Here is a 22510-nt window from a genome sequence, read left to right as displayed (position 1 = left end):
ATCCATCCATCATCCATCATCCATCATCCATCCATCATCCATCATCCATCCATCATCCATCATCCATCATCCATCCATCCATCATCCATCATCCATCCATCCATCATCCATCCATCATCCATCCATCATCCATCCATCATCCATCCATCATCCATCCATCATCCATCCATCATCCATCCATCATCCATCATCCATCATCCATCCATCATCCATCATCCATCATCCATCCATCATCCATCATCCATCCATCATCCATCCATCATCCATCATCCATCCATCATCCATCATCCATCCATCCATCATCCATCCATCATCCATCCATCATCCATCCATCCATCATCCATCATCCATCATCCATCCATCATCCATCCATCATCCATCATCCATCCATCATCCATCATCCATCATCCATCCATCATCCATCATCCATCCATCATCCATCATCCATCCATCCATCATCCATCATCCATCCATCCATCCATCCATCCATCATCCATCCATCATCCATCCATCATCCATCATCCATCATCCATCCATCATCCATCATCCATCATCCATCCATCCATCCATCCATCATCCATCCATCATCCATCCATCATCCATCCATCATCCATCCATCATCCATCCATCATCCATCCATCATCCATCCATCATCCATCATCCATCATCCATCATCCATCATCCATCCATCATCCATCCATCATCCATCATCCATCATCCATCCATCATCCATCATCCATCATCCATCCATCCATCCATCCATCATCCATCCATCATCCATCCATCATCCATCCATCATCCATCCATCATCCATCCATCCATCATCCATCCATCATCCATCCATCCATCATCCATCCATCCATCATCCATCATCCATCATCATCCATCATCCATCATCCATCCATCCATCATCCATCCATCCTCCATCATCCATCATCCATCCATCATCCATCCATCATCCATCCATCATCCATCCATCCATCCATCATCATCCATCCATCCATCATCCATCATCCATCCATCCATCCATCATCCATCCATCCATCCATCATCCATCCATCCATCCATCCATCCATCATCCATCCATCATCCATCCATCATCCATCCATCCATCATCCATCATCCATCATCCATCATCCATCCATCATCCATCATCCATCATCCATCATCCATCATCCATCCATCATCTATCATCCATCATCCATCATCCATCATCCATCCATCATCCATCCATCATCCATCATCCATCCATCATCCATCCATCATCCATCCATCATCCATCCATCATCCATCCATCATCCATCCATCATCCATCATCCATCATCCATCATCCATCATCCATCCATCATCCATCCATCCATCCATCCATCCATCATCCATCCATCATCCATCATCCATCCATCCATCATCCATCATCCATCCATCATCCATCCATCCATCATCCATCCATCATCCATCCATCATCCATCATCATCATCCATGTCTGATAGATCCGATGAGCTTCATGTCTCCATCCCTCTCCTCATCCCACCATTCCCATCTCCATCCTTCTCCTCATGCCACCTTCTCCCCATCCACCCCCAGACCTCCTGGAGAAGTCCCGCGTCATCTTCCAGCTGAAGGCGGAGCGGAACTACCACATCTTCTACCAGATCCTCTCCAACAAGAAGCCGGAGCTTCTGGGTGAGCCGGGCCACCACCGTGGCCTCGGGTCTTCTCCTTCCCCTCTCCTCCCAAAATCTGGGGTGGTTTGGAGAAACCAGGAAAGCTCAGTGGTGTCTCCATCCTGCTCCAGAGATGCTGCTGGTGACCTCCAACCCCTACGACTACGGTTACGTCTCCCAGGGCGAGGTGACCGTGGCCTCCATCGATGACTCTGAGGAGCTGTTGGCCACCGACGTGAGCAGGGAGGGGTGGAGGGAGGGTCCATGGATGGATGATGATGATGATGGATGATGGATGGATGATGATGATGGATGATGGATGGAAGATTGATGGATGATGGATGGATGATGGATGGATGATGGATGGATGATGGATGATGGATGATGGATGATGGATGATGGATGATGGATGGATGATGGATGGATGGATGATGGATGGATGGATGATGGATGATGGATGATGGATGATGGATGGATGATGGATGATGGATGGATGGATGGATGGATGGATGATGGATGGATGATGGATGGATGATGGATGATGGATGATGGATGATGGATGGATGATGGATGATGGGTGATGGATGGATGATGGATGGATGGATGATGGATGATGGATGATGGATGGATGATGGATGGATGGATGATGGATGATGGATGATGGATGATGGATGGATGATGGATGATGGATGATGGATGGATGATGGATGATGGATGATGGATGGATGATGGATGGATGATGGATGATGGATGATGGATGGATGATGGATGGATGATGGATGATGGATGATGGATGGATGGATGATGGATGGATGATGGATGATGGATGATGGATGATGGATGATGGATGGATGATGGATGGATGGATGATGGATGATGGATGATGGATGGATGATGGATGGATGATGGATGGATGGATGATGGATGGATGGATGATGGATGATGGATGGATGATGGATGATGGATGGATGATGGATGATGGATGGATGATGGATGGATGATGGATGGATGGATGATAGATGATCCATCACAGGCGGTGACCATCGCAGGCGATGACCATCACAGGCGATGACCATCAAAAGTGGTGACAACCACAGGTGGTGACCATCGCTGGTGGTGACCATCACAGGTGATAACCATCACAGGTGGTGACCACCACAGGTGATAACCATCACAGGTGGTGACCACCACAGGCGATGACCATCACAGGTGATGGCCATCACAGGTGGTGACCACCAGAGGCCACACCCTCACCTGGCTCCTTCTTCACCCCACCCAGAGCGCCTTTGATGTCCTGGGCTTCACGGCCGAGGAGAAGGCCGGTGTCTACAAGCTGACGGGTGCCATCATGCACTTCGGCAACATGAAGTTCAAGCAGAAGCAGCGGGAGGAACAGGCGGAGCCTGACGGCACCGAAGGTGGGTCGGGGTGACGGGGGTGACGGGTCAGGGAGGTGTCACCGCTTGAGGTGACACCTGACCCGCGTGTCTTCTCCTCCGCAGACGCCGACAAGTCCGCCTACCTGATGGGGCTGAACTCGGCCGATCTTCTCAAGGGCTTGTGTCACCCACGCGTCAAGGTGGGCAACGAGTACGTCACCAAGGGCCAGAGCGTCCAGCAGGTCTACTACTCCATCGGGGCCTTGGCCAAGGCTGTCTACGAGAAGATGTTCAACTGGATGGTGGTGAGGATCAACAACTCCTTGGACACCAAGCAACCGCGACAATACTTCATCGGCGTCTTGGACATCGCCGGCTTCGAGATCTTTGACGTGAGGATCGAGGTGGAGTTGGTTCCTCCAGGGGTGGCCTTGGGTCCTGAGTGGATCTCCTGCAGCTTCGTGGTGACCTCGGGTGGGAATTGGGGTCTTTGTGGTGACCTCATGGAGCCCGTTGGGTGGTGACGCCTTCGGGGGTTGGGTTGTCCCTCTTGACCCCACCGGGTGAAGCCTTGGGCTCTCAGGTTGACCTGGTTGATCTCGTTGGGTGTTCTGTTGACCCTGCCGGGTGTTGTCCCTGTTGACCCCCACTGGGGATCACTTTGACCCAGTTGGGTGTTGAGATGTCCCTGTTGGGTGTTGGGTTGGCCCAGTTGGGTGTTGAGTTGGCCCAGTTGGGTGTTGACTGGCCCAGCTGGGTGTTGGTTGCCCTAGTCAGATGTTGGTTGTCCCAGTTGGGTGTTGACTGGCCCAGTTGGGTGTTGGTTGCCCCCATGGACTCAGTTGTCCCAGTTGGGTGTTGATTGACCCAGTTGGGTTTTGGGTTGCCCCAGTCGGGTGTTGGTTGCCCCAGTCGGGTGTTGGTTGCCCCAGTCGGGTGTTGGTTGCCCTGTTGGGTGTTGAGTTGTCCCATTGGGTGTTGGTTGCCCCCATGGACTCAGTTGTCCCAGTTGGGTGTTGACTGGCCCAGTTGGGTGTTGATTGGCCCAGTTGGGTGTTGACTGGCCCAGTTGGCTGTTGGTTGCCCCCATGGACTCAGTTGTCCCAGTTGGGTGTTGGTTGTCCCTGTTGGGTGTTGGTTGCCCCGTTGGGTGTTGAGTTGTCCCAGTTGGGTTTTGGGTTGCCCCAGTCGGGTGTTGGTTGCCCCAGTCGGGTGTTGGTTGCCCCGTTGGGTGTTGAGTTGTCCCAGTTGGGTGTTGGTTGACCCAGTTGGGTGTTGGTTGCCCCAGTCGGGTGTTGATTGGCCCAGTTGGGTGTTGGTTGTCCCGTTGAGTGTTGAGTTGTCCCATTGGCTGTTGGTTGCCCCCATGGACTCAGTTGTCCCAGTTGGGTGTTGGTTGCCCCAGTCAGGTGTTGACTGGCCCAGTTGGGTGTTGGTTGTCCCTGTTGAGTGTTGGTTGCCCCAGTTGGGTGTTGGTTGCCCCAGTCGGGTGTTGGTTGCCCCGTTGAGTGTTGAGTTGTCCCATTGGCTGTTGGTTGCCCCCATGGACTCCTCCACCCACCTCTCCATCTCCTGCCCCAGTTCAACAGCTTCGAGCAGCTCTGCATCAACTTCACCAACGAGAAGCTCCAGCAGTTCTTCAACCACCACATGTTCGTGCTGGAGCAGGAGGAGTACAAGAAGGAGGGCATCGAGTGGGAGTTCATCGACTTCGGCATGGACCTCCAGGCCTGCATCGACCTCATCGAGAAGGTACCACCACCCCCAGCACCTCCAGGACCTCCTGGAGGAGCTGAAGGAGGAGGCTCCATCCATTTGGAGCTCCTCAGGTGCCCCACAGTTGTTCTTGGTTGTCCAAGTTGTTCTTGGTGTCCAAGTTGTTCTTGGTTGTCCAAGTTGTTCTTGGTTGTTCTTGGTTGTCCAAGTTGTTCTTGGTTGTTCTTGGTGTCCAAGTTCTTCTTGGTGTCCAAGTTGTTCTTGGTTGTCCAACTTGTTCTTGGTTGTTCTTGGTGTCCAAGTTGTTCTTGGTTGTCCAAGTTGTTCTTGGTTGTTCTTGGTGTCCAGGTTGTTCTTGGTGTCCAGGTTGTTCTTGGTGTCCAAGTTGTTCTTGGTTGTTCTTGGTGTCCAAGTTGTTCTTGGTTGTTCTTGGTTGTCCAAGTTGTTCTTGGTTGTTCTTGGTTGTCCAAGTTGTTCTTGGTGTCCAAGTTGTTCTTGGTTGTTCTTGGTGTCCAAGTTCTTCTTGGTGTCCAAGTTCTTCTTGGTGTCCAAGTTCTTCTTGGTTGTCCTTGGTGTCCAAGTTGTTCTTGGTTGTCCAAGTTGTTCTTGGTTGTTCTTGGTTGTCCAAGTTGTTCTTGATTGTCCAAGTTGTTCTTGGTTGTTCTTGGTTGTCCAAGTTGTTCTTGGTTGTTCTTGGTGTCCAAGTTGTTCTTGGTGTCCAAGTTCTCCTCGTCCACAGCCCATGGGCATCATGTCCATCCTGGAGGAGGAGTGCATGTTCCCCAAGGCCTCGGACATGACCTTCAAGTCCAAACTCTACGACAACCACCTGGGCAAGTCGGCCAACTTCGGGAAGCCCAGGAACGTCAAGGGCAAGTCCGAGGCCCACTTCTCGCTCACCCACTACGCCGGCACGGTGGACTACAACATCCTGGGGTGGCTGGAGAAGAACAAGGACCCCCTCAACGAGACGGTGGTGGGGCTCTACCAGAAATCCGCCCTCAAGCTCCTGGCCCACCTCTTCTCCAACTACGCCGGGGCGGATTCTGGTGGGTGATGGAGGGGTGGTGAAGAAGATGGTGGCCCACAGGAGCTGTTCCCACCTCATCCCACCGGTCTCTTCTGCAGGAGGTGACAGCGGCAAGGGGAAAGGAGCCAAGAAGAAAGGTTCCTCCTTCCAGACGGTCTCGGCCCTGCACCGGGTGAGGAACCTGCCCAAGATCACCACCTGTGATGGTCACCACCTGTGATGGTCACTACCTGTGATGGTCACCATCTGTGGTGGTCACCATCTGTGATGGTCATCACCTGTGATGGTCACCATCTGTGATGGTCACCACCTGTGGTGGTCACCACCTGTGATGGTCGCCACCTGTGATGGTCATCACCAGTGATGGTCATCACCTGCGATGATCACCACCTGTGATGGTCATCACCTGTGATGGTCACCACCTGTGATGGTCACCATCTATGATGGCCACCACCTGTGATGGCCACCACCTGTGATGGCCACCACCTGTGATGGTCATCACCTGTGATGGTCACCACCTGTGATGGTCACCATCTATGATGGCCACCACCTGTGATGGCCACCACCTGTGATGGTCACCACCTGTGATGGTCACCACCTGTGATGGTTGCCACCTGTGATGGTCACCACCTGTGATGGTCACCACCTGTGGTGGTCACCATCTACGATGGTCATCTCCTGTGATGGCCACCACCTGTGATGGCCACCACCTGTGATGGTCACCATCTGTGATGGTCACCACCTGTGATGGTCACCACCTGAGGGTACCTCCCACCGTCCTTCCCACTCGGTGGGGCGGGGGTACAACAGGCCCTGGTGGAGAAGATGGTGGTGCCACCACCCCCACGTTCTCCTGGTGGTCATCCTCGCCTCTCCTCCCCAGGAGAACCTCAACAAGCTGATGGCCAACCTCAAGACCACCCACCCCCACTTCGTCCGCTGCCTGGTCCCCAACGAGCGGAAGGAGCCGGGTGAGCCGAGGGTGGGGGATGGGAGGGTGGGGCTTGTGGGTGTGGCTCGTGGTTGACCTCTCACCTTGTCTTCTCCACCACCACCACCACCACCACCAGGTGTGATGGACAACGCCCTGGTCATGCACCAGCTCCGCTGCAACGGAGTCCTGGAGGGAATCCGCATCTGCCGCAAGGGCTTCCCCAACCGCATCCTCTACGGGGACTTCCGCCAGCGGTGGGGACACCTGGAGGGGTGAGGGGAGGAGAGGACAACCCCAGCGGGGCTGATCTTGGAGGTCACGTCCTCTGTGGCCACCAGGTACCGCATCCTGAACCCCGCGGCCATCCCCGAGGGACAGTTCATCGACAGCCGCAAAGGCGCCGAGAAGCTCCTGGGCTCCATCGACATCGACCACAACCAGTACAAGTTTGGGCACACCAAGGTGAGGTCACGTGGTGCCACCATCCTGCAGGACCACGTGGTCCCACCGTGTCCGTCTGTGTCTCCCTGTGTCCATCTGGTCCTCTTGGACTCCTGCCCCATCCTTCACCCACCACAACCAGTTTGATCCCACTGGGTGAGATCTTGTGGTTCCTGTCCCTGGTGGTTCCACCATCCGAGGTGGACATGGATCTCATGGTCCCATGACCATCACTGTGTCCATCAGACCACCCACTCACTCACCACCCCATCCTTCCACCCAACACAACCAGTTTGTGAGATCTTGTGGTTCCCATGAGATCTCGTGGTTCCTGTCCCTGGTGGTTCCACCATCCGAGGTGGACCTCATGGTCCCATGACCATCACCGTGTCCATCTGACCCCCACTCACTCACCACCCCATCCTTCACCCACCACAACCAGTTTGATTCCACTGGGTGAGAACTTGTGGTTCCTGTCCCTGGTGGTCCCACCATCTGAGGTGGACCTCATGGTCCCATGACCATCACCGTGTCCATCTGTCCCCCCTTCATCCACCACCCCATCCTTCACCCACCACAGCCAGTTTGATTCCACTGGGTGAGAAATTGTGGTTCCTGTTCCTGGTGGTTCCACCATCCGAGGTGGACATGGACCTCATGGTCCCATGACCATCACTGTGTCCATCAGACCACCCACTCACTCACCACCCCATCCTTCCACCCAACACAACCAGTTTGTGAGATCTTGTGGTTCCCGTGAGATCTCGTGGTTCCTGTTCCTGGTGGTTCCACCATCTGAGGTGGACCTCATGGTCCAATGACCATCACCGTGTCCATCTGACCCCCATTAAGGCACCACCCCATCCTTCCACCCAACACAACCAGTTTGATCCCACTGGGTGAGAACTTGTGGTTCCTGTTTCTGGTGGTCCCACCATCTGAGGTGGACCTCATGGTCCCATGACCATCACCATGTCCATCTGACCTCCACTCACCACCCCATCCTTCCACCCACCACAACCAGTCTGATCCCACTGGGTGAGATCTTGTGGTTCCTGTCCCTGGTGGTTCCACCATCCGAGCTGGACCTCATGGTCCCATGACCATCACTGTGTCCATCTGTCCCTGCTTCACGCACCACCCCATCCTTCACCCACCACAACCAGTTTGATTCCACTGGGTGAGAACTTGTGGTTCCTGTTTCTGGTGGTCCCACCATCTGAGGTGGACCTTATGGTCCAATGACCATCACCGTGTCCATCTGACCCTCCTTCACTCACCACCCCATCCTTCCACCCATCACAACCAGTTTGATCCCACTGGGTGAGATCTTGTGGTCCATCTCAGGTGGACCTCATGGACCTCATGGTTCTGTGACCATCACCGTGTCCATCTGACCCTCCTTCACTCACCACCCCATCCTTCCACCCATCACAACCAGTCTGATCCCACTGGGTGAGATCTCGTGGTTCTTGTTCCTGGTGGTTCCACCATCCGAGGTGGACATGGACCTCATAGTCCCGTGACCATCACCGTGTCCTGTGACCATCACCGTGTCCATCTGTGAAGGGTCATGCACCACCCCATCCTTCCACCCACCACAACCAGTTTGATCCCACTGTCCCTGGTGGTCCCACCATCTGAGGTGGACCTCATGGTCCCATGACCATCACCGTGTCCATCTGACCTCCATTATCGCACCACCCCATCCTTCACCCATCACAACCAGTCTGATCCCACTGGGTAGGATCTCGTGGTTCTTGTTCCTGGTGGTCCCACCATCCAAGGTGGACATGGACCTCATAGTCCCGTGACCATCACCGTGTCCTGTGACCATCACCGTGTCCATCCGTGAAGGGTCACGCACCACCCCATCCTTCCACCCACCACAACCAGTCTGATCCCACTCTCCCTGGTGGTCCCACCATCCGAGGTGGACCTCATGGTCCCACCACCTCCTCCCTCCCCTCAGGTCTTCTTCAAGGCGGGGCTTCTGGGTCAGCTGGAGGAGATGCGGGACGAGCGCCTGTCCCGCATCATCACCCGCATCCAGGCGCGGGCGCGGGGACAACTCATGCGCCTCGAGTTCAAGAAGATCGTGGAACGCCGGTGAGACTGAGGTGGACCTTCTGCTCACCTGGCCACCGGCTTGGGGCTGTGGTGGCACCTGTGTCCTCCTCCTCCTCCTGGTAGGGACGCGCTGCTGGTGATCCAGTGGAACCTCAGGGCCTTCATGGGCGTGAAGAACTGGCCGTGGATGAAGCTCTACTTCAAGATCAAGCCCTTGCTGAAGAGCGCGGAGACGGAGAAGGAGATGCAGGTGGGAGGAGTGGACAGGGCAGGGTGGGACCACCGATGGTCTTGGATGAGGATCTTTGACCATCTCGGGTTCTCCTGGAGCAGAACATGAAGGAGGAGTACGGGCGGCTGAAGGACGCCCTGGAGAAGTCGGAATCGCGGCGGAAGGAGCTGGAGGAGAAGATGGTCTCCATGCTGCAGGAGAAGAACGACCTCCAGCTCCAAGTGCAGGCTGTGAGTCACATCACCCCAAAACCACGCCATGGAGGTGACCAACACCTCCACCAGCCCCTGGGACAACCCAGCTTCACCTGCTGTCCCACCCCAACAGGAGCAGGACAACCTGAACGACGCCGAGGAACGCTGCGACCAACTGATCAAGAACAAGATCCAGCTGGAGGCCAAGGTGAAGGAGCTGACGGAACGTCTGGAGGACGAGGAGGAGATGAACGCCGAGCTGACGGCCAAGAAGAGGAAGCTGGAGGACGAGTGCTCGGAGCTGAAGAAGGACATCGATGACCTGGAGCTGACCCTGGCCAAGGTGGAGAAGGAGAAACACGCCACTGAGAACAAGGTGAGGGTGGGGAGAGAAGATGGCCTCATGCTGAGGGGACTTGTTGGGTTGGGTTGAGAAGATCCAAGGCTGGTTGGGTTGGGTTGGGTTTGGTTGAGGAGACTCAAGGCTGGTTGGGTTTGGTTGGGTTGGGTTGACCAAGGATGGTTGAGGTTTGGTTTGAGGACACCCAAGGCTGGGTGGGATCTCTTAGCTTGGATTGAGAAGATCCAAGACTGGTTGGGTTGGGTTGAGGAGAACCAAGGATGGTTGAGGTGGGTTGAGGTTGGGTTTGAGGACACCCAAGACTGGTTGGGTTGGGTTGAGAAGATCCAAGACTGGTTGAGTTGGGTTGAGTTGAGATGACCAAGGATGGTTGAGGTGGGTTGAGGTTGGGTTTGAGAAGACCCAAGATTGGTTGGGTTGGGTTGAGAAGATCCAAGACTGGTTGGGTTGGGTTGAAGAGCCCCAAAGCTGGTTGGGTTGGGTTGGGTTGACCAAGGATGGTTGAGGTTGGGCTTGAGGACACCCAAGGCTGGGTGGGATCTCTTAGCTTGGGTTGAGGAGACCCAAGTCAGGTTGGGAAGACCCATTGGTGGTTGGGTTGGGCTTTGAGAAGACCCAAAGTCCTTTGGGTTCTCCTGCTTTGAAACCTCCTTGGCTGAGGTGAACATCAACCTCCTCCAACTCTGCCCCACCCTGGGCACTGAGCTGGAGACCGGACACTCCACCCACAGGTCAAGAACCTGACAGAGGAGATGGCCGGGCTGGACGAGACCATCGCCAAGCTGACCAAGGAGAAGAAGACTCTGCAGGAGTCCCACCAGCAGACGCTGGATGACCTACAGGCCGAGGAGGACAAGGTCAACACCTTGACTAAGGGCAAAGTCAAGCTGGAGCAGCAAGTGGACGACGTGAGTGTGGCCGGTCCCACCTCAGGACCTGCTGAGGAACTTCTGGGTCAAAGATGAGCAAAACTTGAGGTTTCTCCCCATTTCTGTGTCCCTGCACAGCTCGAAGGTTCCCTGGAGCAGGAGAAGAAGATCCGGATGGACCTGGAACGGGCCAAGAGAAAACTGGAAGGTGACCTGAAGCTGACCCAGGAGAACATCATGGATCTGGAGAATGACAAGCAGCAGCTGGAGGAGAAGCTCAAGAAGTGAGGCTGGATCCACCTGCCAAGTGAGGTCCAACTGAAGGTCCCAGGTGAGTCCTCACTTGTCCTTCCTCCTTCCACAGGAAGGAGTTTGAGATCCACCAGCAGAACAGCCGGATCGAGGACGAGCAGGCGCTGGCTCTGCAGCTCCAGAAGAAGCTGAAGGAGCTCCAGGTGGGGGGGGAAGTCTGGTCTGGGTCTGCTTGGGTTGAACTGGAGAATCTCCAGGGGGTTGGGTTGGGTGGAAGAGGAACCTGGTGGTTGACTTGGAGAGTCTCAAGGTGATTGGGTTGACCTGAATGGTCTCCAGCTGGTTGGGTTGGGTCAAGTTGGATTGACCCAAGTTGGGTTGAGTTGGATTTAAGTGTCCACCTTGTTGGGTTGGGTTGAAGAACCTTCAGCTGGTTGAGTTGGGTTGAGTGTCCACCTTGTTGGGTTGTAGAACCTTCAGCTGGTTGAGTTGGTTGAGAGTCCACCTTGTTGGGTTGAGTTGAAGAACCTTCAGCTGGTTGAGCTGAGTGTCCACCTGGTTGAGTTGGGTTGAAGAACCTTCAGCTGGTTGAGCTGGGTTGAGTGTCCACCTTGTTGGGTTGGAGAACCTTCAGCTGGTTGAGTTGCTTGGGTGTCCACCTTGTTGGGTTGAGTTGAAGAACCTTCAGCTGGTTGAGTGTCCACCTTGTTGGAGAACCTTCAACTGGTTGAGTTGGGTTGAGTGTCCACCTTGTTGGGTTGGGTTGGAGAACCTTCAGCTGGTTGAGTTGCTTGGGTGTCCACCTTGTTGGGTTGAGTTGAAGAACCTTCAGCTGGTTGAGCTGAGTGTCCACCTGGTTGGGTTGGGTTGAAGAACCTTCAGCTGGTTGAGTTGGGTTGAGTGTCCACCTTGTTGGGTTGAGTTGAAGAACGTTCAGCTGGTTGAGTGAATGTCCACCTTGTTGGGTTGGGTTGAAGAACCTTCAGCTGGTTGGGTTGAGCTGATTGTCCACCTTGTTGGGTTGAAGAACCTTCAACTGGTTGAGTTGGGTTGAGTGTCCACCTTGTTGGGTTGGGTTGAAGAACCTTCAGCTGGTTGGGTTGGTTGAGTGTCCACCTTGCTGGGTTGAAGAACCTTCAGCTGGTTGGGTTGAGTTGAGTGTCCACCTTGTTGGGTTGAAGAACCTTCAACTGGTTGAGTTGGGTTGAGTGTCCACCTTGTTGGGTTGGGTTGAAGAGCCTTCAACTGGTTGAGTAGGTTGAGTGTCCACCTTGTTGGGTTGGGTTGAAGAGCCTTCAACTGGTTGAGTAGGTTGGGTGTCCACCTTGTTGGGTTGGGTTGAAGAACCTTCAACTGGTTGAGTTGGTTGGTTGTCCACCTTGTTGGGTTGAGTTTAAGAACCTTCAGCTGGTTGGGTTGAGCTGAGTGTCCACCTTGTTGGGTTGAAGAACCTTCAGCTGGTTGGGTTGAGTTGAGTGTCCACCTTGTTGGGTTGAAGAACCTTCAACTGGTTGAGTTGGTTGAACATCCACCTTGTTGGATTGAAGAACATCTCCAGATGATTGAGTTGGGTCAAGTTGGATTGACCCAATTTGGGTCGAGCTGGATTCATGCATCCCAAGTTGGACACTCGCTTGGATCCCACCACCCACCACCTTCTCACCCATCAGGCGCGGATCGAGGAGCTGGAGGAGGAGCTGGAGGCCGAGCGGACGGGCCGGGCCAAGGTGGAGAAGCAACGCTCGGAGCTGTCACGGGAGCTGGAGGAGCTCAGCGAACGTCTGGAGGAAGCCGGTGGTGCCACCTCGGCCCAGCTGGAGCTCAACAAGAAGCGAGAGGTGGAATTCCAGAAGCTGCGGAGGGACCTGGAGGAGGCCACCCTGCAGCACGAGGCCACCGCGGCCGCGCTGAGGAAGAAACACGCCGACAGCGTGGCCGAGCTGGGCGAGCAGCTGGACAACCTCCAGCGCGTCAAGCAGAAGCTGGAGAAGGAGAAGAGCGAGCTCAAGCTGGAGCTGGATGACCTCAGCGCCAACGTGGAGCAGCTGATCAAGTCTAAGGTAGGAGGAGGTTGAGGTGGACAGCAGGGAACCATGGGATGGTTCCTGTGGGACCATCCAGTTCCATCAAGGTGTGGGAAGGGACATCTTCTACTAGACCAGGTTGGGTTGGGTTGAAGAACCTTCAGCTGGTTGAGTTGGGTTGAGTGTCCACCTTGTTGGGTTGGGTTGAAGAACCTTCAGCTTGTTGAGTGTCCACCTTGTTGGGTTGAAGAACCTTCAGCTGGTTGAGTTGGGTTGGGTGTCCACCTTGTGCGGTTGGGTTGAAGAACCTTCAGGTGGTTGAGTGTCCACCTTGTTGGGTTGGGTTGAAGAACCTTCAGCTGGTTGAGTGTCCACCTTGTTGGGTTGAAGAACCTTCAGGTGGTTGAGTTGGGTTGGGTGTCCACCTTGTTGGGTTGGGTTGAAGAACCTTCAGGTGGTTGAGTGTCCACCTTGTTGGGTTGGGTTGAAGAACCTTGAGCTGGTGGAGTTAGCTGAGTGTCCACCTTGTTGGGTTGAAGAACCTTCAGGTGGTTGAGTTGGGTTGGGTGTCCACCTTGTTGGGTTGGGTTGAAGAACCTTCAGCTGGTTGAGTGTCCACCTTGTTGGGTTGAAGAACCTTCAGCTGGTTGAGTTGGGTTGGGTGTCCACCTTGTTGGGTTGGGTTGAAGAACCTTCAGCTGGTTGAGTTGGGTTGAATGTCCACCTTGTGCGGTTGGGTTGAAGAACCTTCAGGTGGTTGAGTGTCCACCTTGTTGGGTTGGGTTGAAGAACCTTCAGCAGGTGGAGTTGGGTTGAATGTCCACCTTGTTGGGTTGAAGAACCTTCAGCTGGTTGAGTTGGGTTGAATGTCCACCTTGTTGGGTTGAAGAACCTTCAGCTGGTTGAGTTGGGTTGAATGTCCACCTTGTTGGGTTGAAGAACCTTCAGGTGGTTGAGTTGGGTTGAGTGTCCACCTTGTTGGGTTGAAGAACCTTCAGCTGGTTGAGCTGAAGAGTCTCCACGTGGCTGAGTTGACCTAAGTTGGGTTGGAAATGAAGAAGTCTCCAAGAGGTTGGGTGGGTCCCACCCAGGAACACCTTCCACAAGACCAGGTGTCTCCAAGCCCTGTCCAACCTGGCCTTGAACACCACCAGCAATGTCCATGTCCACTCCAGCCCCACCCCACCTCTGTCCCTTCCTTGCAGGTGGCCATGGAGAAGGTGTCCCGCTCCATGGAGGACCAGGCTGCCGAGCACTTGGCCAAGCTGGAGGAGACCCAACGTGTCCTCAACGACGCCAACACCCAACGGGCCAAGCTGCAGACGGAGAACGGTGGGACCTGAACCTGTTGCCCCACATCTCCACCTCCCACCCCACCCCACCCCACAGCTGAAGGTCCACCCACCCCATGCAGGTGAGCTGTCACGGCAGCTGGAGGAGAAGGAGGCGCTGGTGTCCCAGCTGACCCGAGGGAAGGTGTCCTACACCCAGCAGCTGGAGGACCTGAGGAGGCAGCTGGAGGAGGAGATGAAGGTGGGATCTGGTGGTGGGGTTGAGAAGATCTGAGGGGGGTCCAGGTGGGTCACAGGTGTCCTTCACCCTCATGGTCATGATCGTGGGGTTTGGTGGGTCCATCTGCAGTGGTTCCATCTACAGGGGCTTCCACTGGAGAAGGTCCAGGGAGGGTTGGGTCAATCTACAGAAGCTCTGGTTGGGTTGAGGTGGTGAAGACCAGCTCTTCCTGGGCTGAAGACCTCCAAGAAGCTCAAGCTGACCTGGACCCACCAGTGTCACCTACTCCTGAAGGTGCAAGGAAGGTTGGGTTGGTCTGGAGAAGGTTGGTTTGGTCTACAGAAGCTCTGGTTGGGTTGAGATGGTGAAGACCAGCTCTTGCTGGGCTGGAGACCTCCAAGAAGCTCAAGTTGGCTTGGATCCAATGGCCCCACCTTCTCCTGAAGGTTGGGTTGGTCTGGAGAAGGTTGGCTTGGTCTACAGAAGGTCCAAGCATGATTGGGTTGGTCTGGAGAAGGTTGGCTTGGTCTACAGAAGGTCCAAGCATGATTGGGTTGGTCTGGAGAAGGTTGGCTTGGTCTACAGAAGGTCCAAGCATGATTGGGTTGGTCTGGAGAAGGTTGGCTTGGTCTACAGAAGGTCCAAGCATGGTTGGGTTGGTCTGGAGAAGGTTGGCTTGGTCTACAGAAGCTCTGGTTGGGTTGTGGTGATGAAGACCAGCTCTTGCTGAGGCATGGAGGTCTCCAGGTGACCTGGACCCACCAGTGTCACCTTCTCCTGAAGGTTCAAGGAAGGTTGGGTTGGTCTGGAGAAGGTTGGCTTGGTCTACAGAAGGTCCAAGCATGATTGGGTTGGTCTGGAGAAGGTTGGCTTGGTCTACAGAAGGTCCAAGCATGATTGGGTTGGTCTGGAGAAGGTTGGCTTGGTCTACAGAAGCTCTGGTTGGGTTGTGGTGATGAAGACCATCCCTTGCTGAGGCATGGAGGTCTCCAGGTGACCTGGACCCACCAGTGTCACCTTCTCCTGAAGGTTCAAGGAAGGTTGGGTTGGTCTGGAGAAGGTTGGCTTGGTCCACAGAAGGTCCAAGCATGATTGGGTTGGTCTGGAGAAGGTTGGCTTGGTCTACAGAAGGTCCAAGCATGATTGGGTTGGTCTGGAGAAGGTTGGCTTGGCCTACAGAAGGTCCAAGCATGATTGGGTTGGTCTGGAGAAGGTTGGTTTGGTCTACAGAAGCTCTGGTTGGGTTGTGGTGATGAAGACAATGCATGGAGGTCTCCAGGTGACCTGGACCCGAGGAGAAGGTGACAACGGTGTCACCTTCTCCTCACCAGGCCAAGAACGCGCTGGCGCACGCGCTGCAGTCGGCCCGGCACGACGGGGACCTCCTGCGGGAGCAGTACGAGGAGGAGACCGAGGCCAAGGCCGAGCTCCAGCGCGCGCTCTCCAAGGCCAACTCCGAGGTGGCCCAGTGGAGGACCAAGTATGAAACAGATGCCATCCAACGCACCGAGGAGCTGGAGGAGGCCAAGTGAGTCATCTCCTCATGGGTGGAGCTTCTGTGGATGTTCTCAAGAAGGTTTTGGAGGAGTCTGAGTCATCTCCTCATGGGTGGAGCTCCTTTGGGGTCAGGGGTGGAGATCACCCACAGGAGAATGTTCTGGAGAAGGTTTTGGAGGAGTCTGAGTCATCTCCTCATGGGTGGAGCTTCAGTGGATGTTCTCAAGAAGGTTTTGGAGGAGTCTGAGTCATCTCCTCATGGGTGGAGCTTCTGTGGGGTCAGGGGTGGAGACCATCCACGGGAGAATGTTCTGGAGAAGGTTTTGGAGGAGTCTGAGTCATCTCCTCATGGTTGGAGCTTCTGTGGGGTCAGGGGTGGAGATCACCCACAGGAGAATGTTCTGGAGAAGGTTTTGGAGGAGTCTGAGTCATCTCCTCATGGTTGGAGCTTCTGTGGGGTCAGGGGTGGAGATCACCCATGGGAGAATGTTCTGGAGAAGGTTTTGGAGGAGTCTGAGTCATCTCCTCATGGGTGGAGCTCCTTTGGGGTCAGGTGTGGAGACCACAGGAGAATGTTCTGGAGAAGGTTTTGGAGGAGGCCGAGTGAGTCATCTCCGCATGGGTGGAGCTTCTGTGGGGTCAGGGGTGGAGATCACCACGGGAGAATGTTCTGGAGAAGGTTTTGGAGGAGGCCAAGTGAGTCATCTCCTCATGGATGGAGATCACCCACAGGAGAATGTTCTCAAGAAGGTTTTGGAGGAGGCCAAGTGAGTCATCTCATGGGTGGAGATCACCCACAGGAGAAGGTTCTCAAGAAAGTTTTGGAGGAGTCTGAGTCATCTCCTCATGGGTGGAGCTTCTGTGGGGTCAGGGGTGGAGATCACCCATGGGAGAATGTTCTGGAGAAGGTTTTGGAGGAGTCTGAGTCATCTCCTCATGGGTGGAGCTTCTGTGGGGTCAGGGGTGGAGACCACCCACAGGAGAAGGTTTTGGAGGAGGACAAGTGAGTCATCTCCTCAGGGGTGGAGACCACCCACAGGAGAATGTTCTGGAGAAGGTTTTGGAAGAGTCTGAGTCATCTCCTCATGGGTGGAGCTCCTTTAGGATCAGGGGTGGAGACCACCCACAGGAGAAGGTTCTGGAGAAGGTTTTGGAGGAGTCTGAGTCATCTCCTCATGGATGGAGCTCCTTTGGGGTCAGGGGTGGAGATCACCACGGGAGAATGTTCTCAAGAAGGTTTTGGAGGAGTCTGAGTCATCTCTTCATGGTTGGAGCTTCTGTGGGGTCAGGGGTGGAGATCACCCACAGGAGAAGGTTCTGAAGAAGGTTTTGGAGGAGTCTGAGTCATCTCCTCATGGTTGGAGCTTCTGTGGGGTCAGGGGTGGAGATCACCCACAGGAGAATGTTCTGGAGAAGGTTTTGAAAGAGTCTGAGTCATCTCCTCATGGATGGAGCTCCTGTAGGATCAGGGGTGGAGACCATCCACAGGAGAATGTTCTGGAGAAGGTTTTGGAGGAGTCTGAGTCATCTCCTCACGGGTGGAGCTTCTGTGGGGTCAGGGGTGGAGACCATCCACAGGAGAATGTTCTGGAGAAGGTTTTGGAGGAGTCTGAGTCATCTCCTCATGGTTGGAGCTCCTGTGGGGTCAGGGGTGGAGACCATCCACAGGAGAATGTTCTGGAGAAGGTTTTGGAGGAGTCTGAGTCATCTCCTCATGGGTGGAGCTCCTGTGGGGTCAGGGGTGGAGACCATCCACAGGAGAATGTTCTGGAGAAGGTTTTGGAGGAGGACAAGTGAGTCATCTCCTCAGGGGTGGAGACCACCCACAGGAGAAGGTTCTGGAGAAGGTAGAATGACCTGGAGATGGTAGAGCAGAAGCAGAGCAGAACCTTGACCAATGGCCGGGTGGGAGAAGGTTCGAATGGCCCCACCTGGCCCACGGGTGACCTCAGGTGGTCCCTGGGGCAGGAAGAAGTTGGCTCAGCGTCTTCAGGAGGCCGAGGAGGCCGTGGAGGCCGTCAACGCCAAATGCTCCTCGCTGGAGAAGACCAAGCACCGGCTGCAGAACGAGATCGAGGACCTGATGGCCGACGTGGAGCGGTCGAACGCGGCCGCCGCCAGCTTGGACAAGAAGCAGAGGAACTTCGACAAGGTGGACATCTGTGGTGGGTTGGAGGTGGTGGGGTGGGGCCAGGTGGCCGTGGGGTGACACCTGGTGGTCCTCAGGTCCTGGCTGAGTGGAAGCAGAAGTTTGAGGAGTCACAGACGGAGCTGGAGGCATCTCAGAAGGAAGCCAGGGCCCTCAGCACCGACCTCTTCAAGCTGAGGAACATCTACGAGGAGTCCCTGGAGCACCTGGAGACCTTCAAGAGGGAGAACAAGAACCTCCAAGGTGACACCGCAGGTTCCTCTGCCCACCTGGGAGAGGAACCTGGGAGGAGACCCACCTGGGTGCTCCTCACCCATTCCCACGAGGTCTCACTGAGGTCTCACCTGGGCAGAGGAGATCTCGGACCTCACGGAGCAGCTCGGCGCCGGCAACAAATCCATCCACGAGCTGGAGAAGGTCCGGAAACAGCTGGAGGCCGAGAAGATGGAGCTCCAAGCTGCTCTGGAGGAAGCTGAGGTGGGACAATCCCCATCCCGACGTTCTCCTGGTGGGACGTCCATCTTCTGTGGTCTTCAAGGTCCTCTCTGTCCACCCACCAAGGCGTCCCTGGAGCACGAGGAGGGGAAGATCCTGAGAGGACAACTGGAGTTCAACCAGGTGAAGGCCGAGTACGAGCGGAAGCTGGGGGAGAAGGAGGAGGAGATGGAGCAGGTGAAGCGCAACCACCTGAGGGTGGTGGAGTCTCTCCAGACCTCCCTGGACGCCGAGACCCGGAGCCGCAACGAGGCCCTGAGGCTGAAGAAGAAGATGGAGGGCGACCTCAACGAGATGGAGATCCAGCTCAGCCACGCCAACCGCGGCGCCAACGAGGCCCAGAAGCAGGTCAAGGTTCTGCAGGGCTACCTGAAGGTACCTGACCATGGGGACGTGGAGGGGTTGGAGGAACCTGAAGGTCCTACAGGACCTGGAGGGGTTGGAGGAACCTGGAGATCCTACAGGGACGTGGAGGGGTTGGAGGAACCTGAAGGTCCCATGGGGACATGGAGGTGAATGTCCTACAGGACCTGGAGGGGTTGGAGGGACCTGAAGGTCCTACAGGGACGTGGAGGGGTTGGAGGAACCTGAAGGTCCCATGGGGAGGGGTTAGAGGAACCTGAAGGTCCTACAGGGACATGGAGGTGGAGGAGGAACCTGAAGGTCCTACAGGGACGTGGAGGGGTTGGAGGAACCTGAAGGTCCCATGGGGAGGGGTTAGAGGAACCTGAAGGTCCTACAGGGACATGGGGGTGGAGGAGGAACCTGAAGGTCCTACAGGACTTGGAGGGGTTGGAGGTACCAGAAGGTCCTACAGGGACATGGAGGTGTAGGAGGAACCTGAAGGTCCCACAGGGACGTGGAGGGGTTGGAGGAACCTGAAGGTCCTACAGGGACATGGAGGGGTTGGAGGAACCTGAAGGTCCTACAGGGACATGGAGGTGTAGGAGGAACCTGAAGGTCCTACAGGGACATGGAGGGGTAGAAGGAACCTGAAGGTCCTACAGGACCTGGAGGGGTTGGAGGAACCTGAAGGTCCTACAGGGATGTGGAGATGTAGGAGGTACCAGAAGGTCCTACAGGGACATGGAGGGGTAGGAGATATTGGAAGGTCCTACAGGGACCCACCACCCCTCCCCACCCCAAGGTCCAGGTGGACCCACCACCCCTTCCCACCCAAAGATCCAGATGGTCCCACCACCGCTCCCCACCCCAAGGTTGGGTGGTCCCACCACCCCTTCCCATCTCAAGATTGGGTGGACCCACCGCCCCTTCCCACCCCATGGTCCAGATGGACCTACCACCCCTTCCCACCACCCTGAGGTCCAGATGGACCCACCACCCCTTCCCACCCTGAGGTCCAGATGGACCCACCACTGCTCCCCACCCCAAGGTTGGGTGGTCCCACCACCCCTTCCCACCCCAAGGTTGGATGGACCCACCACCCCTTCCCACCCCAAGGTCCAGATGGTCCCACCACCCCTTCCCACCCCAAGGTTGGGTGGTCCCACCACCCCTTCCCACCCCAAGGTCCAGATGGACCCACCACCCCTTCCCACCCCAAGATCCAGATGGACCCACCACCCCTTCCAACCACCCTGAGGTTCAGATGGTCCCACCACCCCTTCCCACCACCCTGAGGTCCAGATGGTCCCACCACCCCTTCCCACCCCAAGGTTGGATGGACCCACCACCCCTTCCCACCCCAAGATCCAGATGGACCCACCACCCCTTCCAACCACCCTGAGGTCCAGATGGACCCACCACCCTTCCCACCCCAAGGTTGGGTGGACCCACCACCCCTTCCAACCACCCTGAGGTCCAGATGGACCCACCACCCCTCCCCACCACCCTGAGGTCCAGATGGTCCCACCACCACTCCCCACCCCATGGTCCAGATGGACCCACCACCCCAAGGTCCAGATGGACCCACCACCCCTTCCCACCACTCCCCAGGACACACAGCTCCAGCTGGATGACGCAGCCAGGGTCGGGGAGGACCTGAAGGAGAACGTGGCCATGGTGGAACGCAGGAACACCTTGCTGCAGTCGGAGCTGGAGGAGCTCCGGGGCCTGGTGGAACAGACCGAGAGGGCCCGGAAATTGGCCGAGCAGGAGCTGATCGAGGCCAGCGAGAGGGTCCAGCTTCTCCACTCACAGGTGAGACCACCACAGGTGACCACGAGAAGGTCCACCTCCATCCAGGGATGCTCCAAACCAGGAGAAACAGCTCTCATTGCTCGCTTGAGGAGCTCAAGGTGGCTCAGGGTGGTGTGGACCTGAGAGGTCAACCTTCTCCTGAAGGTCTGAGGAACCTTGGGTTGGTCCAAGGAAGGTTGGGTTGGTCCATAGAAGGTTGGGTTGGTCCAAGGAACCTTGGGTTGGTCCAAAGAACCTTGGGTTGGTCCAAGGAACCTCGGGTTGGTCCAAGGAACCTCGGGTTGGTCCAAGGCAGGTTGGGTTGGTCCAGAGAAGGTTGGGATGGTCCATAGAAGGTTGGGTTGGTCCAAGGAACCTTGGGTTGGTCCAAGGAACCTCAGGTTGGTCCAAGGAAGGCTGGGTTGGTCCAAGGAACTTTGGGGTGGTCCAAGGAACCTTGGGTTGGTCCAGAGAAGGTTGGGTTGGTCCACAGAAGGTTGGGGTGGTCCAAGGAAGGTTGGGTTGGTCCAAAGGAGGTTGGGTTGGTCCAAGGAACCTTGGGGTGGTCCAAGGAAGGTTTGGGTGGTCCAGAGAAGGTTGGGTTGGTCCAAGGAACCTTGGGGTGGTCCAAGGAAGGTTTGGGTGGTCCAGAGAAGGTTGGGTTGGTCCAAAGAAGGTTGGGTTGGTCCAAAGAAGGTTGGGTTAGTCCAAGGAACCTTGGGGTGGTCCAAGGAAACTTGGGTTGGTCCAAAGAGGGTTGGGATGGTCCAAAGAACCTTGGGTTGGTCCAAATAAGGTCCAAGGAGGGTTGAGTTGGTCCATGGAAAGTCTGGTTGACAAAGACCAAGTCTTGCTGAGCTGGAGAGCCCCAAGATGGCTCCAAGTTGACCTGGACCAAACAGTGCCACCTTCTCCTGAAGGTCTGAGGAACCTTGGGTTGGTCCAAAGAAGGTTGGGTTGGTCCAAGGAACCTTGGGTTGGTCCAAGGAACCTCAGGTTGGTCCAAAGAACCTTGGGTTGGTCCAAAGAGCCTTGGGTTGGTCCAAAGAACCTTGGGTTGGTCCAAAGAAGGTTGGGTTGGTCCATAGAAGGTTGGGTTGGTCCAAGGAACCTTAGGTTGGTCCAAGGAGCATTGGGGTGGTCCAAAGAACCTTGGGTTGGTCCATAGAAGGTTGGGTTGGTCCACAGAAGGTTGGCTTGGTCCAAGGAACCTGGGGTTGGTCCAAAGAACCTTGGGTTCCCTTCCACCTCACATCACCAAGATCCCCAGAAGATCCTTGACCCTGCAGACGGGCGAGTCTCCAAGAGCTGGTGGCACCGAGGGGTGGGACAGCAGCCCCAGGACCACCTCCTGAGGTGTCTCCCCACCCTCCCCAGAACACCAGCCTCATCAACCAGAAGAAGAAGATGGAAGGTGACATCTCCCAGCTGCAGACAGAGGTGGAGGAGGCCGTCCAGGAGTGTCGGAACGCCGAGGAGAAGGCCAAGAAGGCCATCACCGACGTGAGTGTCGCGGCGGGGCCGTCACCGGGGCCACCACGGTGGAGGACAC

The 22510-nt window shown here is 55.7% G+C and overlaps 1 protein-coding gene and 3 long non-coding RNA genes across 7 annotated transcripts in view; 2 read left to right on the top strand and 2 right to left on the bottom strand.

Annotated features, from left to right (window-relative positions):
• Window positions 1–22510, top strand: part of LOC131575067 (myosin-6-like) — a 44199-nt gene that overhangs the window by 15751 nt on the left and 5938 nt on the right. For all 3 annotated transcript variants that reach the window (XM_058830021.1, XM_058830022.1, XM_058830024.1), the window contains 27 exons: window positions 1585–1683; window positions 1796–1899; window positions 2944–3082; window positions 3167–3435; window positions 4625–4795; window positions 5499–5808; window positions 5888–5961; window positions 6673–6760; window positions 6860–6977; window positions 7062–7185; window positions 9137–9273; window positions 9358–9484; window positions 9568–9696; window positions 9794–10036; window positions 10753–10929; window positions 11029–11174; window positions 11255–11345; window positions 12813–13202; window positions 14372–14498; window positions 14581–14699; window positions 16010–16206; window positions 18144–18327; window positions 18402–18567; window positions 18677–18801; window positions 18886–19194; window positions 20776–20979; window positions 22336–22461. In XM_058830021.1, the coding sequence (XP_058686004.1) occupies window positions 1585–1683; window positions 1796–1899; window positions 2944–3082; window positions 3167–3435; window positions 4625–4795; window positions 5499–5808; window positions 5888–5961; window positions 6673–6760; window positions 6860–6977; window positions 7062–7185; window positions 9137–9273; window positions 9358–9484; window positions 9568–9696; window positions 9794–10036; window positions 10753–10929; window positions 11029–11174; window positions 11255–11345; window positions 12813–13202; window positions 14372–14498; window positions 14581–14699; window positions 16010–16206; window positions 18144–18327; window positions 18402–18567; window positions 18677–18801; window positions 18886–19194; window positions 20776–20979; window positions 22336–22461 (4493 nt within the window). The remainder of the gene's footprint in view (window positions 1–1584; window positions 1684–1795; window positions 1900–2943; window positions 3083–3166; window positions 3436–4624; window positions 4796–5498; window positions 5809–5887; window positions 5962–6672; window positions 6761–6859; window positions 6978–7061; window positions 7186–9136; window positions 9274–9357; window positions 9485–9567; window positions 9697–9793; window positions 10037–10752; window positions 10930–11028; window positions 11175–11254; window positions 11346–12812; window positions 13203–14371; window positions 14499–14580; window positions 14700–16009; window positions 16207–18143; window positions 18328–18401; window positions 18568–18676; window positions 18802–18885; window positions 19195–20775; window positions 20980–22335; window positions 22462–22510) is intronic.
• Window positions 7192–8069, bottom strand: LOC131575156 (uncharacterized). Its single transcript, XR_009276710.1, has 3 exons — window positions 7971–8069; window positions 7529–7818; window positions 7192–7376 (listed from the first exon to the last, which is right to left on the bottom strand). It is a non-coding gene; the product is annotated as an uncharacterized LOC131575156 (long non-coding RNA).
• LOC131575163 (uncharacterized) lies at window positions 19209–19997 on the top strand. The gene is made up of 3 exons (XR_009276722.1): window positions 19209–19331; window positions 19761–19779; window positions 19893–19997. It is a non-coding gene; the product is annotated as an uncharacterized LOC131575163 (long non-coding RNA).
• On the bottom strand, window positions 20986–22329 carry LOC131575158 (uncharacterized). 2 transcript variants are annotated; one of them, XR_009276717.1, is made up of 3 exons: window positions 22190–22329; window positions 21890–22109; window positions 20986–21134 (listed from the first exon to the last, which is right to left on the bottom strand). It is a non-coding gene; the product is annotated as an uncharacterized LOC131575158 (long non-coding RNA). The 2 variants fall into 2 exon arrangements; XR_009276716.1 differs by lacking the exon at window positions 20986–21134 and adding an exon at window positions 21615–21694 and having other exon boundaries at window positions 22190–22320.

The sequence above is a fragment of the Poecile atricapillus genome, chromosome 2 (genome assembly GCF_030490865.1).
Source record: "Poecile atricapillus isolate bPoeAtr1 chromosome 2, bPoeAtr1.hap1, whole genome shotgun sequence".
Taxonomy (NCBI): domain Eukaryota; kingdom Metazoa; phylum Chordata; class Aves; order Passeriformes; family Paridae; genus Poecile; species Poecile atricapillus.
This window is presented reverse-complemented; position numbering and strand designations above follow the sequence as displayed.